We start from the raw sequence: 19,688 nt of genomic DNA on the forward strand, positions 1-19,688 counted from the left end.
CCTGCAGGGAGAGCGTCCCAGCTGTTAACGATTGGGAGTTGTGGGCGCTCCTGGGACTCGTAGTCCTGCGCCCACAACACGCTCGCAGCCCTGCAGGTCCCAGCACCCAGAGACAAAGTTCCAACAGTAGCGCTGATGGGTGGTAGCCTCAGGCGAAGCGGGACCCGCGCAGCGGGTTCCGCGAGCGGTATCCAGGGAGGCAAGGCAAGCTTCAGAGCCACAGCAAACCCAGCGTGGAGGCAACAGCAAAAGACAAGGAAATCCGCCGGTGCAAGTGAGGAGGCGGCTTATTACCGCAGTTAGAAACCAGGGAGGAGCCTGCAGGGAGAGCGTCCCAGCTGGTAACGATTGGGAGTTGTGGGCGCTCCTGGGACTCGTAGTCCTGCGCCCACAACACGCTCGCAGCCCTGCAGGTCCCAGCACCCAGAGACAAAGTTCCAACAGTAGCGCTGATGGGTGGTAGCCTCAGGCGAAGCGGGACCCGCGCAGCGGGTTCCGCGAGCGGTATCCTGGGAGGCAAGGCAAGCTTCAGAGCCACAGCAAACCCAGCGTGGAGGCAACAGCAAAAGACAAGGAAATCCGCCGGTGCAAGTGAGGAGGCGGCTTATTACCGCAGTTAGAAACCAGGGAGGAGCCTGCAGGGAGAGCGTCCCAGCTGGTAACGATTGGGAGTTGTGGGCGCTCCTGGGACTCGTAGTCCTGCGCCCACAACACGCTCGCAGCCCTGCAGGTCCCAGCACCCAGAGACAAAGTTCCAACAGTAGCGCTGATGGGTGGTAGCCTCAGGCGAAGCGGGACCCGCGCAGCGGGTTCCGCGAGCGGTATCCAGGGAGGCAAGGCAAGCTTCAGAGCCACAGCAAACCCAGCGTGGAGGCAACAGCAAAAGACAAGGAAATCCGCCGGTGCAAGTGAGGAGGCGGCTTATTACCGCAGTTAGAAACCAGGGAGGAGCCTGCAGGGAGAGCGTCCCAGCTGGTAACGATTGGGAGTTGTGGGCGCTCCTGGGACTCGTAGTCCTGCGCCCACAACACGCTCGCAGCCCTGCAGGTCCCAGCACCCAGAGACAAAGTTCCAACAGTAGCGCTGATGGGTGGTAGCCTCAGGCGAAGCGGGACCCGCGCAGCGGGTTCCGCGAGCGGTATCCAGGGAGGCAAGGCAAGCTTCAGAGCCACAGCAAACCCAGCGTGGAGGCAACAGCAAAAGACAAGGAAATCCGCCGGTGCAAGTGAGGAGGCGGCTTATTACCGCAGTTAGAAACCAGGGAGGAGCCTGCAGGGAGAGCGTCCCAGCTGGTAACGATTGGGAGTTGTGGGCGCTCCTGGGACTCGTAGTCCTGCGCCCACAACACGCTCGCAGCCCTGCAGGTCCCAGCACCCAGAGACAAAGTTCCAACAGTAGCACTGATGGGTGGTAGCCTAAGGCGAAGCGGGACCCGCGCAGCGGGTTCCGCGAGCGGTATCCAGGGAGGCAAGGCAAGCTTCAGAGCCACAGCAAACCCAGCGTGGAGGCAACAGCAAAAGACAAGGAAATCCCTGCTGCATTCTGTAGCACCTGCAGGCGATTCAGACCTTTAACCGTGGTCCCCAGATAAAGGTTTACGGGTGACTTATGTGTAATTAAAGGGGAGTTTAAGGCTTGGAAAAAGGGTTTTAAATCAAGTTAAAGTGGCAGTTAACTCTACCCATAGACCCTGCAGTATTAGGCCTGAAGTAGGTTGAATGACTACTTGTGTGGGTGGCACAATCACTGCTGCAGGCCCACTACTAGCATTTAATTTACATGCCCTGGATAAATGATATACCACTTTACAAGGGACTTACAAGTAAAATAAATAAGCCAAATGTGTGTACACCAATGTTATCACTGTTTAGGGGAGAAGCACATGCACTTCAGCACTGGTCAACAGAGGTAAAGAGCTCAGAATCCTAAGGCCAACAAAAAGATACAGAAAAAGGGGAAGTAAGCAGCCAAAAGGTTAGGGCAAGACCACCCTAAGGATGACTGGTCTAACACGTGTCCTCCAGCTGAAAGTGTGGAGATCTACCCAACCTCTAGAGAGTTCTCATCACTAAGGTGAAAAACCTGGATAGACCGTCAGCATTGCATTGGTCTGTGGTCTGTGGTCTGTGGTCTGTGTCCCACCCTGTAGGAAAATGGGCCACCTCAACAATTTTGGATTTTCGCCCCTCATTTGCATCAGCCACCTGAGGGGCCTGTGTTCAGTCTGATTAGGGGGCAGCAATGGTGCCATATCCCCTGATAAACCTCCTGAAGTACCCAGTGAGGCCTAGGAATGCTCTGGCCTCAGTCATGTTTTGGGGGCCTCCCAGGCAATGATAGTCTCTATCTTGGCCTGGAGGGGCTGCACCTTACCCCTGTCCACCAGGTGTCCTAAGTACACCACATACCCCGTCCTATCTGGCACTTACTGGCCTTAATAGTGAGGCCTGCCTGTTGCAGAGCCTGAAGCACTTCCTAAAGGTGAAAAGGGTGGTTCTTCCAATTGCTAGTGAAGAAAGCTATGTCATCCAGGTAGGACCTGGTTGACCAACATTCTAGAAGGTGGCAGGGAAAATCTGGAGTCCAAAGGTCATCACACAAAATTGTTAGTGGCCCTCTGGAGAGGAGAAGGCTTGCCTCTCATTGGCACCTTCTGATCAGGGGGATCTGCCAGTAAGTACCCTGATGTAAGTTCAAAGGTACGCAAGTACTGGGCATCCCTTAACCAGTCAAAAAGCTCATCAGCCTGGGGGATGGGATGAATAGCAGTCTTTGTCACTGAGTTTAGCCCTCTGTAATCCAAACAGAACCTCAGTTCAGGAGTGGTGCTTTTGGTACCAGAACCACAAGATTGGAACAGGAGCTACCAGAGAGTTCCATCACCACCAACTACAGCATTTTATAAACTTCACTCTTAATGCTTGCCCTCACGTTATCCGACAACCTGTAAGATTTATTCTTAACAGGGAAGCTGTCCCCTTTGTCCACAACATGGGTATACAGGTGCATAGTCCCAGAAGTAAGGGAGAAAAGAGAGGAGTACTGTCCTAACACTTGGTGGCAGTCTGTCTGCTGTTCAGGAGTTAAGCTGGGTGAATAGTTTACTCTTTCCACAGATCCATCTTTCTCCTTGGAGTACAAGAGGTCAGGGAGAGGTTCGCTCTCCTCCATCTGTCACCAAAAGCAAGGTGATCCCAGACTTCCCAGGTCCTACAAGCTCACCAGACAGCACTGTGGCGGGAGTTGGCCATTGTTTGTTTTAATTGTGGATTCCGTGGTACCCACATGCTTTTTCTTTAAGTTGGGGAATGCAGTGGGAGCGCCAAGGGCCTGCTGGCTGCACAGCCAGCACACATAGTGGGTGCCTACTCAGGGTACCCACAACAGCCAAAATCATTGCAGGCCGCTGGGGGGCTCAGAGTTCTGAGGCTCCGATTGGCCCACTAGGCAACACCCGTCCTGGGTGCCAGCAGGAGCTGGCGAAATCATCCTTAGCACAAGCCTGGGTGGGAGTTGCGTATTTTTGTGCTACAACCTGGGTGAGAACAAAGTTGTGTTCCGTGCCTGGGAGAATGCGGGCAGGGAATATAAACTTTACAGCAGTGTCTTTGGAGATGGGGTCCCTGGCCCGATCCATCTGGTTCACCTTTTTTGAAAGTACTGAACAAGCACAATATTAATGTATAGCATAAACCACACATCCACATCGAGAAATGTGTTATCTGTTACCATTATTGAGGGAGGGGAGGGGAGGGACATCATGACCCACACAAGGGTTTGCCTCTTGTAAATCATGGCCTACACCTACGCTCAATCGCAATAAATAGAACAATACACTATACACAGAAGCATACATCTTTACAGAAATAGGTCACAAGGATCCTGCTTATGGAGAAATATTCTTCTGTATATGACAGCATTTTAGTTTTAGTATTATGCCACAAGAAAAGCCAGGTCCTGATAAAGAGTGCATCTTATTAATATGAAGTTAATCAAAGTAGGTGCATTAACATGGACAACCCATATTAAAAATTGGATTAAAAAGCATGCTTTCTGGACACATATCCTTCACATGTCTAATGGATGTATGACAAGTGTTTAAGAAAAAGGCATTTAAAAATGCAAGAATCATCCGGTCAAGAGGCAATCGTACCCTACCCGTTCATGCGATTGTAGCTGGCCTGCAGCCCAACACTCTTGGCCCAGGCAGCTACTTTCCTTTGGATGAGAGAGGATTTGGCACATAGGGCCTCCATCTGTTCTTGGATCTTCTCCCACACTCTTGGCACCCCAATAAAGGCAGTGGGGCGCACCTCTCGCAGTGTGGTGATCAAGGAGCCCTATGAACAAAAAGGAAAAAGCAGGGAATGGTTTTGGTCTTAATTCATCTACCTGTGTTCAACAATGTATTAAGGAGAAACCAGAACAAGCAATGGCATAGCCAATAGGTCTCGCCTTTGGGACCTCATAAGTATTTAGTTATGCAGCACAATATCCTTGGTGCAACAACATCAAGTGTTGCATGGCTAAACACCTAGAATGTCCCAAAGGCGAGACCTATTGGCTATGCCAACGCTTGTTCAATTTAATGATAGACAAGCAATTACAGTGACATATAAAGCATTGCTGGATGATTGTATCACACGTTTCTCTACCCTCAAATACAAATTGGCCCCGACCAAGGACCATGATCTAACGGTCTGTTGCCCTGGAATATGTTTGTACAGTGTCCAGGAACCCCCCCTGAAGTTCACTCAATTTACCCATCCACATCAAACCTATCTCACTCCCTCATGTATCCACAGTATTTTCCCGGGAACAGTCTTGCCATATGATGGGGCCTGCCCAGAGATCAGGCAGTTTTAGCTGGACGCCACAGGTTGGGTTGTACCCACTGATCCTCTGCAATGTCTCTTGGGGATCCTGCCGTGCACATATAAGAACAAATGTGTCATTAAATTCAGAAACCTGGCGTATGTTCGTAAAAATCTTGTATAGCAATGGCTTTAAAATTCCCAGTCCCTTCTACTTAAGTGGGCAAAAGTGGAAATCTCAACCTGGTACTGCTGCCACCGTCACGGGGTCAGAAACAACACTGTCCGGGATGCCTGGGATACATACCTCGAAAACTACACAGCACACACAGACAACAAGTTTCCGTGAGGGCCTGTGTCCTCCTCCAGACCCCCACCTCCTTGGGCCAGCAGACATGGGTTGTCCCCTCCACGTCACCGCATACATGCAAGGGGCGGGATGTATTGGAGACAAACCACGTGTCCTACCACCTTGAGCCATCCACCATACTCCCATTAACCTAGTAATATAGACACTAGTCCTCCACCTCAGAGCGTGAGCGAATCCCCTACCTCATAAACTCCTTAGAAATATGAAGCAAACCTGCCTCCTTCACAACAGATACTATGCAGGTTTCACACTTATACTATAACATGTTGCCACGCCTGTTGAGAAAGCAAATATTTTCTTTCTTTGTTTTTTAACCAATGGTCTAGTGATCGAACAACAAATTAAATGCAGTTGATACACTTAAGTTTCCGATGCACTGCAGCCATACCATAAATGCTGCAGATCATGGTTTCACAAACAGAGAACACAAGCATTTGCAATGCAGTAGGTCTCGCATTTACGTGAGTTTGAGATATTGAAATTGTAAATGAGTATGCCTTTTATTTTTGTTTTTGTTTTTAAAACATAAATAAAAGGCATTGTCATGTACAATGCCAATAGCTTAAACTCGCGTACATGCGAGACCTATTGCATTGCAAATGCTTGTTGCATCTCTCGTGACATCTTGACTTGTCCAGCTGTAGGCCCCCACTGGGCAGAGGGACACAGGAGAAGGACTTTAGGGCTGTAGTTCAATTTCAGGTCAAGATTCAATAGAAATTTGATACATCCTGCGAGTGAAGAATATAAGGGATGTTACTTGGTCGACACACCTCATTTGAAAGTTTAAAATAAAGGATCCTCTGCATAGTTCTGATAAAAGAAAGGCCAAGATGCAAGGGCATCATTAGTCATAGGATCTGATTAATCCTTTCCATTTGTGGGAGTTGTTGTAATCTGGGCCTTGAACAATAAACAGAATGTAAGAGCTGCACAACTGTGCTTCCAAGAAACAAAATACATGTATTAAAAGAGCACATATCTTAGGGGCTATTTAGCCACTTTTTGATTATTATTTTTTTTAATTAGTTTGGGACGTGGCAGAAATGTATAAAATTGTAAGAGAGGTTTTTGCTTCTATCATTGCCAATGGAAACCTGTGATTGCCCAAATTACATAAACTACCTTGTCGGTGCTAAGTTAAAATCTGTACGACATATTGTGCCCTATTTTTCTCCCACTTCACCCAAATAAAAACAAAGTTCTTCCATCAACAAGTTAGCCAGGGGCTAACAGCGATGCAGCAGGTGCAGTGGCACCGGCGCCCGTAAGTCCGATCGGCTACCTGAACCCTGTTTACTGCTACTTTTGCTTCCCAAGCAGCACCATGGGGGCCCACGCTTGCACTGGGGCCCCAGACACCCACTGCAGGTGTCAGATTCTCAGACTGAGAACAAGATTTAGGAAGACAGGGGTGTATGACATCACGGCGAGTGTAAGCTGACGCTCGCAGTTTGGGGGTGTTAACACACTCTTCCAATAGATCGATGTATGATTGTCTTTTTTTTAATTATTTTTATTTGAGCAGAGCATATGGTTTATGATAGGTTATATACTTAAAAACAATAACAACAACAATAAGACAGCTTTTGACACCAGAAGTTAATCTCAATCATTTAGAAGGCAACCTGCAAAGTGAAGATGTTACGCTTTTAACATAGCAGCAATACAAGAGAAAAATTTCCAAATCGAGCCTAAAGTGCAAAGACCAATTACAATCATTCGTCCTATAAAGTGCCAAGTGCAGATCTGTAAAAAGCTATAGCCAATAATCCTATAGTTATTCACCGAGCAAAACCTATGATCATTCGGCCTAGAAAGTGCGAAGTGCCAATTTATAAAGAGTTAAAGCAGCTAATCCTATGACTATTCATAAGTCAAAGTGCAAAATACAGTTTATCCAAATTACATAACAATAATATCAAGAAACCCTGGTAGGCCTAAAGTGCAATATCAATAAAGTGCTAGTGTGTTCTTAACAATAAATTCCTGCTAATACACCTTTAAAACAATCACCTGAAAATGCAAATGTCTCCTGAAAAAAGAAAAGACCTGCTATAATTGTTAAATTCTTCCAGTATTATGATCTCTCTTTGATCTTTTCCAACTCATTAAAAAACTCCCAATTATTTTCAAATCTCTTAGTAGCTCCTACCCTCCTTGTGAAGGCTTCTTCAAATTTTCGAATCCTTTTCATTTTATTGAACCATTTCAGATGGGAAGGAGCTTCCCTAGATCTCCAATTTTGTAAAATCAGGGAACAGGCTACGGAGCTTGAAATGAATATAAAAGCTGTTTCAGAATCAGATTGCCTTATTTCCCCTTTATAAATTCCGAACAGGGCAGTTTCAACCTCGATTGGAATTCTTTTCCCGATTGCTTGCTCGATATCTAAAAAAACGGTCTCTGGAGCCATTGGGATAAAAAGGCAATCCTTTTATAATTTGCAGCACGTAATGATTTACTTCCCAGGAGGCAAACAGACTCCCACTCCTTCCCAGACAGCTCAAATCCGGTTTCCCGATTTATTTTCTCCAAATGATTATTTAAGCACAGGGGCCTTTCCTGGTTTGTGCAACAGCCTATACCAATTTCCTACCGCTTTTATTTTAGCCACATAAATAGCAGCCACCAAGGGGTCGGGGGAATTCAGCATACCACTAGTATTTTTCCTCAAGGAAACAATTGGTAGATAGTCAAGAAAGGTTGGCTTCTGATGGTTCTCTGCCCTTGCCAATACCTCTTGCCAGGAGATCGGTCTGTTTCATATTATTAAATGCCTTAGCTCAGACAATCCACAACCTTCCCAAATAGTTATGTGACTCAATTGTAGCTGGAGACCAAGACTAGGGCATGCTCAAATTTTCAAGTACTGGAGACCCGACAAGCTCGTCTTTTTATTAAAGGACTGAAGTCTAAAAAGATAATCTTTTAATGTTTTGTAACGTGTTTTTTGGGGAACTTTTGAAGTTTTTAAAAATACTGGGGTTAGTGATCCAATTTCATGTGTCATTTTATCTATAAAAAAGCTGTCTCTAGCAAAATTTGATCCTATCGAACCAGACACCAGCTCTAAAAAGGAGGCTTTATAATATGTTCTAGAAATGTGGCAGTGCCAAACCCTCTTGCTCTATAGGCAATTGCAAGACATTTAGTTTGACCCTTGGAGCTTTCTTACCCCAAATGAATTGTCTAAATAAGGTATCTATTTCACTAAAATATGACTGGTTTATTTTTATCGGGGTATTAGAGAATAGGAAGACTAGCAGCGGTAATATGGACATTTTAGTTAGTGATATTCGACCCACTATCGATAAAGGGAGTAAGGTCCATTCTTCCAACAACTTCTTAATCTTACTCTTCATCCTCAAATAGTTTAACTCAAATAGTTGATTAAACTGTGAGGATACATATATCCCGAGATATCTTATCTGGTCAGTTTTGGTCGCTTGAAATATCAACCAAGGTGGAAAAGATTTCAGATCGGCATTAAGGGCTAGAACCTCAGTTTTTTGTGCATTAATTTTGTACCCGCCTATTTTTTCAAACTCAGAAAATTCCCTCAGGACTGTTTCAAAATTCGACCTTTCCGGAGTCAGGTACAAAATGATGTCATCCGCAAATATTTTAAGTTTGGCCACGTCGGGAATTGGGGATTGGAAAACAGCATTATTTTGTATCTTTAAAACCAAAGTTTCAACAAAAAAAGTAAAAAGTTGGGGCAAAAGTGGGCAGCCATGTCTGGTGCCACTGTTTATTTTAATGGTTCCCGCACAGTTCGCATTAATAATAATCTTTGCTGTAGCACCCAGATAGATATTCCGCAGCATATCCACTACTTGTGCAGGAAACCCAAACCGTCCAAGGGTGGCAAACAAGGTTCTCCAATTCACTAGATCGAAAGCTATGAAGCCAGTTTGATCTTTATGTATGACTTCCTGGGCGGCCGTTAAAAAACGTTCTGCCCATACTTTCATCAGAAGTTTATCATCAGAATTCAAAAGACTAATGGGCCTATATGAGTTCACGTCCTCCGGATTTTTATCCTTCTTAACAAAAGAAACAATTATTGCTTCTTTAAAAGCCACCGGAACCGTACCCCCCCTCTCTAAAAAAAATTAATAAATTTCGCAAAGGAGTTAAAAGTTCTTTTGCAAAAACTTTTAAAAACTCAATGGGAAAACAATCCTGTCCGCAGGCTTTTGCCCCGGCTGTTGTTTTAATAGCTGTTAAATTTCACAAGTCTCCACTTCCTTTTCCAATTCGCCAATCCGATTCTCTGAAAGTTTTGGGATACTCATATTTATAAAATATTCCTTAATTAACTCATCCTCTTACTAAATATTCGGTAGAATACAACCGGCGAAAATGGTCCATGAAGGTTTGAGAGATTTTGCTATTGTCAACTACTTCTAAACCGGATAGAGGATCCAAGGTTTTCAATATTATATCTGACTCTTGCTTCTTTCTGGTAGAATTCGCCAAGAGTTTACCAATTAGCTGGCTCTCCTCAAAGACCCTCTGCTGAAATAATTGCGAGTTACAAACTTCTTCTAAGATAAAAAAATCCTTCAATGCGGCTCTTGTCTGTTCATATTTATTTGGGAGGAACTGGAGCTTAAGAGCATAATCCTGATCCACTTCTAATTGCAATTGGGCTATCTTAACCTTTTGGGCGCGGGACTGACCCGCCGTATATGCTATTATCCGCCCTCGGGCTGCTGCCTTAAACCCTCCCCACACAGAGAATGGAGTGGCAGTGTTTTCATTAATCTGAAAGTATTCCCGAATCCATTCTCTGAATCCCTCTACCCACTCCTCATTTTGCAGAAGAAGCCGATCTAGCTGCCACCTAGGGCATTCCCTACTTTCTCCCCCAAGTATAATTTCCAACCTAACGTATGCATGATCTGAAAAGGGATTGCAACCTATACCGACATCTCGAATCTGAAGGGATCTGGAATTGAGAAAAAAATCTATTCGAGAAGCCGCCCGAAACCGACACGAGTAACAAGTATCAAATTCCTTATCTTCATTCAATTCTCTCCATGAATCTACTAATTGATACTCTTGTATATTAGCTTCCAATATTCTTTTTGTATTTGGTTTTAATTGTTTTCTATTTCTGTTTGAGGTATCCTTATTAATATCCTGAATAAAGTTAAAATCCCCGCCTAATATCACCTGCCCAGAAACTCCCACCAATAAATCATAAATCTCCTTTAAGGGTCCTATATCATCTGAAATTGGTCCATAGTAATTTATAAAATGTAATATTTTTCCCTGCAGCTTATCTACTACCCATATCCACCTCCCATGTAAATCCCTATGAAGCTCTAAGAATTCTCAGGGAAGTTTGTTTGAGAAGTAAATTGCTACCCCTCTTACAGCCAGACCTGAAGATGCAAAAAATACTTTAGAAAATATTTTGGATAGAAAAAGTTTCTGAGATTTCAGACATGTCTCTTGTAAAAACAAGACTTGGGGATTTAAAGAGAACAGCCATCTTATAAGAGCGCCATACTTCTTTTTGTTCAATATGCCATTTACTTTAGCTGCTAGGATCTTACATTTACTATCTTCCGTAATTAACTATTCTTAGTATATTTTCCCAACCTTCATGAACTTTCTGCCCCTGCTCTTTTTTCTGCTGTGAAACCCCCCCTTCCCACCCCTAAAAGAAAAAACTACAGCCCAGCCCTCTCGGAATGTGTAAAAACACCTAGCGACCACGCTATCCACATCCCATCCCTCCCAACTAGCCTACTGGGTGTCATGAAATTACACCCTAAGTGTCCCCACTGATCCCGGAGCCCCCCAATAATCTTTTCACCGTTGATCAAGTTAGCTACCTGATCCATTCAGCCTATATTTAAGAATAGAGAAAGCACATATTTTACCCAATGATAATCTAGCAGATTTAGCAAATGTAAATCTAACAGTTGATTCCTCATCACAAAATTAGATCTACTTAAACAAAAAATAATCCAAATTAACATTCCCGCCAGGCTGTGCTTCCCTATCTATCTAAAGGACATCTGTTCCATCAAATCTGCATGGGTGGAGAAAAAAATATTGCCATTTAAAACATCTCTATCTGCCCCCATATGATTATTCAACTACTAGCCCCTGTTGAGATTTCTTTCAGAAGGCCCTGTGCTTCTTCTAGTGCTGAAAACATAAAAATAATTCCTTTCACTAGTATTCTGAGCTTTGACTGCTGTGCAAATGATGCTTGTGCACCGTGAGCCTTAAATAGATGCAGCATCTTGAAAAACTCCTTTCTCCTCCGGGCAGCAGCGGCAGTCATATCCGAGAAAATACAGCATTTACTAGTCTCCATCACCGGGAATTTTCTCTGCTGAAAGGCCTTTGAAAGAATTCTTTCCTTGATCCTAAAATCTGCAAAGTTCAGCAAGATGGTTCTAGGAAAGGTAGAGTTGGGGAAGCGTTGAGCAGGCACTCGATGAGCTCTTGTAATTGTAATGTCGCCCTCGAATTACGGAAGTACATTCTGCTTGATGAAGGAGTTCACCCACTGGATAGGTTGGGTACCTTCTATTCCTTCGGGAACTCCTACGATCCTGAGGTTTGACCTGCGAGTGTGATTCTCGAGTTCCTCCAATTTGGCCTCAAGAAAATTCCTCTTTTTTGCCGTCTCCTTAGCTTCTTCCACAACCACAGTCATTTGATCCTCCAGTACCAAGATTCTTACTGCAGCCTCCTGTAGTCTATTTGGGAACCCAGCCATTGTTTCTTAAATTTTCCCCAATCTCAGATGCAGGGCAGCAGTCTCTACTTGTTGTGCATTTTTTATTTCTCATATTTCCTCTAAGATTAGGTTCAGCATGTCTCTAATGTCTAGCTGATACGTCACATTGGTCTCTGAACTTTGACTAAAATTAGTAGACAAAATACCAGTGTCCATACTCAAGCCTCCCTCCATAGGATCTATCTGAACAAAAGGAGTCGAGAGTACCGATGGAATCTCAGATACTCCTTCTCTTATGCTTATACTTGAAGTTGTAGCTGTAGCAGTGAATGATAGATGAGGCAGTATTCACACTGAATTTTCCGAAGTTTCGATTGCGATCTCACAGCTTTTATTGAGTACATCCTGAAAAGAAGAGGGATCTATCCTTAATTCTTCATTCCCTACTGTGCTCAAGAAAGTTGGAAGTGCACGGGATGCTGACAAAGCTTGAACTTCTATTTGAGCTTGCACTTGTAATGGAATTTGGTCCAATTGCTGTTGCAAAATCCCCGAACAGCTCATTTCGGAAGTTTGTTGTGTTGCCCCCGAGTCAATAGGCTCTCGACTTCCAGTTGGAGCCACTTCTTCTCCTTCTTCTACATCCATTGATGGAGCATTGGGTGGCTTGGAGACAGAGTCTGAGGTTAGAGAGGAGAGTTGAAGATGTGAAGATTTCGGGGTAGTTCTCTTTATGAACAGTGGGAATTCTATAAATTCTTTTACACCTTTTCTTAAACCATCTTGCGCTGGGCTGGTTGATACAGCGGCCACTGCCACTTCTGGTGGCTTTGATATTGCCTTAGCCTGACCCTGGACAATCTCTGACTCTGCTAAAACAAGACCCCCGCATTGCAAGGGTACTGAAGGGACACAGGCGGGGGGAAGCTCTTCTTCTGAGCTCTACATGGTGGTATCAAGAACAGGAAAGGCCGAATTGCTCCCCCCTTTTCCTTAGCAGTCCAAAGTGCAGCTTTCTTTGCCAAAGCCTGGCGAGTTTTGTTTTTAAGGCGGGCTGCAATCTCTACTTTATTGGGCTTACTGACAGCATTACCGTCCTTCTGCGGCTTACCCATTTTGCTTCCTTTCGCCTTTCTCCTTCTACCACCACACTTCACTCTTTCTTATGCAGCAAAATGCTTATAAATTCTTTTTGGGCAGCATATCCCTCCAGAATGTGTTTTTTTACTTTTTTCCCCAAAATGAATCTTCAATCCTCAGTCCACCTTTCCTCCTTTCCTCCTCACCTCACCTCCTTTGCCACCTAGAACTCTTACTTCTAATTCAGGGATCCGTTCAACTCCTCCTTCACTTTACCGTGCAATGTACTTCCATTTCAAGGCTTCGCCTGCATTTCATTGTTCAGCCAAGGAAGCAGGTGAACGCTAGGCAGGGATCCAATTATCCTGCCTGCCCGCGGACTCCTCGGCTGATCTCCTCGTCTCCTCCGGCTCCCCCGCCGAAACCGGCGTCACCTCCAACAGACGTCAGAGCTGCCATCGGAACCGCCGGAGCCAGCAACCCTGCTCTAGAGACCACCGCCCGCTACATCGTGTTGATCACAGCCGAGAACGCACCGCACCAGTCTCTCGGCATCCAGAGATACGCTCGGCTGGATTCAGCGCCAGGTAGCTGCCGTCATTACTGAGGAAGGCGGGGTCGTAGGGCACCTGTGGCTACACGGAGGCGTGGCACTCCGTAGCCATTCCACTTTTCATTTAATCCCATTGATGTATGATTGTCGTAGTTAGGGTGACCAACCGTCCGTAAATTTCACGGACAGTCCGTAATTTCGGCCGTCTGTCCGTTGTCCGTGAAGGATTCTTAAACGGACGCCATTTGTCCGTAATTTTAACCGGGCACCGCTTCCACCCACCTCCCTTTGTGACTCCTATGCTGTTCCAAAGCTAAGATACCCAGCAGCATTGGAACGGCACAGCAGGATGGCAACCCTCACACCTCCAGCCCTTGACTTCAGCCCTTGATGAGCTGTTAAGAGGTGCTTGAAGGTGACAGAGGCAGGGGACAGAGGGGGGCTGCAGCTTCAAGAGCAGGGGCATCTATTCAGATGCAAACAGCCCTGAATGCGTCATGTCTCTGCAATTTAGAGGGGCCTCACACATACCATGTCTACCCATGGCCCCAAACATCCTAGACTCTGCCAGATTACACAGAGGCAGCACGTGGTTCTCTCTCATCACAGAGCTTAATTACTGTCACTAAATTGTAAGCAAATCTCGGTTCTTCAAACATGCAGTCTATAATATAATACAATTAAGAAATGGCATAATTGCACCCACACTGATTAACAAAGTATGGAGGACAATCAGTTAAACCAGTTCTCTTAGAGTATCTCCTGTACATCCTGTACTGTACATCACAGTGGGGGATGGCATTTTGGACAGAGCGCCTGACTTCCTTGTCTTGTGCAGGAGGGGGCGAGGAGCCCAAGATGATACTAGAATACTGCATGCCCACCCCTGTGTCCACCCTGGTGGATCCTGTTCCCCCTCCTGTGATGTCTCCTGTCCCCCCTCCCCTCCGCCTGTAATGGCTCCTGTCCCCCCCCCTCTGAATAATTCTGTCCCCCCACTGTGGTGGATCCTGTCCCCCTCCCCCGCCCCTGCCTGTGATGGATCCTGTTCCCCCTCCTGTGGTGGTACCTGTCCCCCATCCCCCCGCCTGTGATGGCTCCTGTCCCCCCTGTTATGGCTCCTGTCCCCCCTACACCCCCCCCGCCTGTGTTGGCTCCTGTCCCCCCCCTGTGGTGGATCCTGTCTCCGCCCTGGGTGGCTTCTGTCCCAGTCCTGGAACGGCTCCTGCAGCGAGGTGAAGTTCCTGATGGGCCTCTTCTCAAAAGGGCTCAGCTCAAATTAATATTGAAAGGTGGGCGAGTAAGTAAGTGAAGGGATGGGTGAATGGCTGGATTAATTAGTGAAAGGGTGAATGGATGAATGAAAGATTGAATAAATGGATAATGAGAGGATTGATGGATTGATGAGTGAGGGGAAGGATAGAGGAGAGAAAATGTAAATAGCTGGATGATGGATGAGGGGAAGGATGGATGGAGGGGAAGGATGGATGGAGGGGATGAGGATGGATGGATGAGTGGAAGGATGGATGGATGAGTGGAAGGATGGATGGATGAGGGGAAGGATGGATGGATGAGGGGAAGGATGGATGGATGGATGGATTAAAGGAAGGATAGATGAGGGGAAGGAAGGATGGATGGGTGGAGAGGAAGGATGGATGGATGAAAGGAAGGATAGATGAGGGGAAGGATGGATGGATGAGGGGAAGGATGGATGGATGGAGGGGAAGGATGGATGGATGAGGGGAAGGAAGGATGGATGGACGAGGGGTAGGATGGATGAGGGGAAGGAAGGATGGATGGATGGAGGGGATGGATGGATGGATGAGGGGAAGGATGGATGGATGGATGGATGGATGAAAGGAAGGATAGATGAGGGGAAGGATGGATGGATGAGGGCAAGGATGGATGGAGGGGAAGGATGGATGGACGAGGGGAAGGATGGATGAGGGGAATGATGGATGGATGATGAGGGGATGCATGAATGATGAGGGGGTGGGTGAAAGGATGGATGATGACGGGAAGGATGGATGGATGATGAGGGGATGCATGGATGATGAGGGGGTGGGTGAAAGGATGGATGATGAGGGGAAGGATGGATGATGAGGGGGTGGGTGAAAGGATGAATGGATGGATGATGAGGGGGAGGATGGATGGATGATGAGGGGAAGGATGGATGGATGGATGATGAGGGGGTGGGTGAAAGGATGGATGATGAGGAGAAGGGTGGATGGATGGATGATGAGGGGGTGGGTGAAAGGATGGATGATGAGGGGAAGGATGGATGGATGATGAGGGGATGGATGGATGATGAGGGGGTGGGTGAAAGGATGGATGAATGGATAATGAGGGGAAGGATGGATGATGAGGTGAAGGATGGATGGATGGATGATGAGTGGGTGGGTGAGAGTATGGATGGATGGAGAGTGGGTGAAAGGATGGATGGATGATGAGTGGGTGGGTGAAAGAATGGATGGGTGGGTGGGTGAAAGGATGGATGAGTGGATTGGATGGTAGGTGGGTGGGTGAAAGGATGGATGAGTGGGTGGGTGGATTGTTTCAGCGCCTTGACGCCCACGGGTATAAGTAGCGCTTTACAAGTGTCAAAAATAAATAAATAAATAAATAAATAAATTGTTGGGTGGATGATGGGTGGATGGGTGGATGAGTGAAATGATGGATGTATTGATAGATTGATAAGTGCAAGGGTGAATGAATGTACGTATGAGTGAAGGGGTGGATGTAAGGATGGATGAGTGAGTGAAAGGGAGGGTAGATGGACAAAAGGATGAATAGATGTGTGAAGGAGTGAAATGATAGATGGATGAGTGATAGGGTCAATGGATGGATTCATGAGTGGATGAGTAGATGGATGGATGGATGGGTGGGTGGGTGGGTGGATGGATGAAAGGAAGGAAGGATGGCTAAGTGAAAGGGTCGATGGAGAGAGAAAGGGAGGATGGATGGATGACTAAAAGAGTGGATGGGTGGAAGGATTAGTAAGTGAAAGGATGGATAAGTGTACAGATGGATAGGGTGAAAGGGTGGATGGATGCATAATGGATGGATGAGTGAAAGGATGGATGAAGGGATGGATGAAGGGATGGATGAGTGAAATGATAGATGGAAGGATACATGATGGATAGGTTTGCAAATGGTTGAATATGTTTGGAAATGGCTGGGCTTTCTTATATACTATTGCGCGACCTCTGATGTGTCTGTAAAATTTACCTATTGTCCTGAAGTTTTGTCCTGAATTTTGACCTCCTGTCCTGAATTTGTGTCCTGAATTTTGACCCTTTGTCCTGAATTTTTACACTCACCGTCCTGAATTTGCACCAATGCCAGTTGGTCACCCTAGTCGTAGTCTGCAGGTTTCACCCCATTCATTGGTACCACCTAGAATCGATTGTGCCGGTCTTGTGTGTTATATGCGTTTCTAACTAAATAATTGATCAACAGTCATCCATTCAATCACAAACTTCCCCGGTTTTAAATGTGCGCAGCTGTGGCTTTCCATAGAGCATTCACTTCTAAAGCAAAACATCACATTCAAATTAATTCTATTTTCACTTTTATTTCCGCAAGAGTAAACATTGCTCACCAAGCTGCGAGATGTCAGTTCATGGACTAAAATGTAATAGATTGTGTTTTTTAATTTATGTATACCACTTCATGCAGATCATTTTGTATCACGTGTGCAGTGAACTTCACGTGCACTAATATCAAGAATGCATTGCAATTATAAATCCACTCTATTCACTCTTCTCATATTCTGGACATCCTCTGCCTTTGGTATTAGCAATGTTTGGACTGATGCAATGTTTGCGTTTTGTTTTGCTGTTTTGGTATTTGAAAGTCTGTTCTAGTGTGTTTCCTTTTTTGCTTCTTTCAGCACATTTAGAGTGCAGCAAGTCTGTGATGCCACGTGTGTACTCTTTTGTGCCCCAAACCATATGGAATTGTTATGTTTTCTGATTTGACACTTTGTGACCGGGAGACACGAGTTAGTTTAATGGTTTGTAGCACATGCAAGCAGCAACGAAACGCAGATCCAGTCCAGCCCGAGGCTTCCGTGGTTCCTCGACTCGTGGGGAAAGAGAGACTAGACTAGCTGCCCTATTTGAATATTGTATGGCTCGTGCGCCACGCAGGAAAATATCACTGAACCCTGGCCTGACATACACTGTCCCGTGGCGAAATGATCAGTTTATAGTACTGAACTGCGGGTTGTGTCAATCTGTGAAAGTCTGAAGCTCTGCTACAGCCACAGTTGTCCCTTGCTAGTAGGGGGCATATTTACAAGCAGTTAACACCACCAGAACTCACTTTTTCCAACCTTCTGGTGACGTTAACTCCTTTGCCTTATTTACAAGGCGGACCTAAACCACTTAACGTGCTTAACGATGCCTTGTAAATAATGCATGGCTGCGCCACAGTTTTGTGAATATGGTGAATCCCTGCGTTTTGAAATAGTCAGAGCGTAGCGTTACCACTCTTGGTGTATCACTACACTCGCCAATTCCTTGTTATCAAGAGAGCAGCTTTGGTAACTTAAGAGTTTCACTAGAAGCACACATGCAACACTGCTGTCAGATGCCCTGCATCTGTCTATAGTTGGGATTATGAACCGTAGACGTAGGCGAGGCAGTAAACTGACAAGGAGGGCTGCGGAAGAGCCGAGCAAATGGCCTGGCTGGGCCTTTGGAGCCCATGTATGAGACGAGACCTGAAAATGTTTGTTAAGTAAATCATACTACAGGCCACGTAAAATAGCATAGTCTCTTCAGAAATTGAAAAAGTGCATTCCTTTAACATGTGGAAGCATCGACATTAATACTGCACATTTTAGCGCTGCACTGACAAGTATCTTTTAAAAGTGATAGGATTTACACATGAACTGTTATTACACACGAAATTCAAATCATTCCTGCCCCCGTCCCCACAACGGCAACAGTGCCTTCAGTGAAGCAACAGGTAAAACAGCTATCATGTGAACCTTGTCTGTGGCCCAGGTTATTACAGCGCAACATTCTACTGTATTAAATCAAGAACAATAGGTTTCCGTACAACTGGTATTATGAACTTGAGAACGCACATACTTGAAACTGCTTTCATACGATTATCAAACAAGCATTTGCAATGCAATAGGTCTCGCATTAGGAAAGTTTGAGCCATTGGTATTGCGAATTACATTTTTTTTATTTATGTGTTGGTTGTGAACATAGCTATAGTAATAGCTAAAGTAATAGCTTTGTCATTTACAATGCCAATAGTTTTAACTTTCACAAATGTGACACCTATAGCATTTGCAATGCAATATGTGTTGTATTTTCACGAAAATCCAAGAACAGAAGGGAAATATTAACTTTTTTTTGTGACATTTATAAGACAGACGTTATTGTTGTTCTGCTGAAGTGGTACTAATGAGGTGAATCCTTTGCCCAGGTACTGTTACCGTGTGTAAAAATTCCCAAAATAATATAATAATACTAGTCCAAAATGTGCGGCATTACATCACATGAAATGTCGTTTCTTGCCGCAATAGTCAAACCTGCCACATCATTTGCTCCTCGACTGCCGCATAATTCCAGTGGCCTGCGTGTATGTATCGCTGCACTCTCAGCCGCTCTCTTCATCGAGACAGGCAACGATCTATCATTCAACAGAACACAAAGACAGAACTCCCAACACACATCGAGGTGCTTCAGTCTGCCTCTATTTATTTATAACAGCGCCCATCAGCAGTCGCTAAAGCCACATTCCTGACAGCCCTGCACCCCTGTAGGGCAGCGGGCGTGTGGGCCATCCTGGAAGACGTGTAAGAGACAGGGTACAGCCCTCTGGCCTCGCCCATCACACACCAGGCACACTGAACACATCTTATGTAGTTGATACATTCACCTGGTGGCACCACTGAGCATGCATCTTCCATGCGGTGTTATGGAAAACCGTTCAGAGTGATCCTCGGACAATGGTAAGCGCTTCGAAGCCATAACAATAGCAGACTGGGCGCTACACAAATGCCAATAACATAACCCCAAATAACCTTTCTATCTGCAAGATTGATTTATTAAAGGTATTGTCACCTCGAGAGACTCTCCAGTTCCTCAAAAACTCCTCTGACTCCAGGGAAGGAAAGCCCCAGCCCCAGGGCTCAAC

The 19,688-nt window shown here is 45.6% G+C and overlaps 1 protein-coding gene across 1 annotated transcript in view; it reads right to left on the reverse strand.

Annotated features, from left to right (window-relative positions):
* Window positions 1-19,688, reverse strand: part of LOC144820048 (long-chain-fatty-acid--CoA ligase ACSBG2-like) — a 391,373-nt gene that overhangs the window by 190,032 nt on the left and 181,653 nt on the right. The window contains exon 8 of the mRNA XM_078677703.1: window positions 4,159-4,340. Coding sequence (XP_078533829.1) covers window positions 4,159-4,340 — 182 coding nt within the window. The remainder of the gene's footprint in view (window positions 1-4,158; window positions 4,341-19,688) is intronic.

This window comes from Lissotriton helveticus, chromosome 2_1, assembly GCF_964261635.1.
Source record: "Lissotriton helveticus chromosome 2_1, aLisHel1.1, whole genome shotgun sequence".
NCBI classification, from domain to species: domain Eukaryota; kingdom Metazoa; phylum Chordata; class Amphibia; order Caudata; family Salamandridae; genus Lissotriton; species Lissotriton helveticus.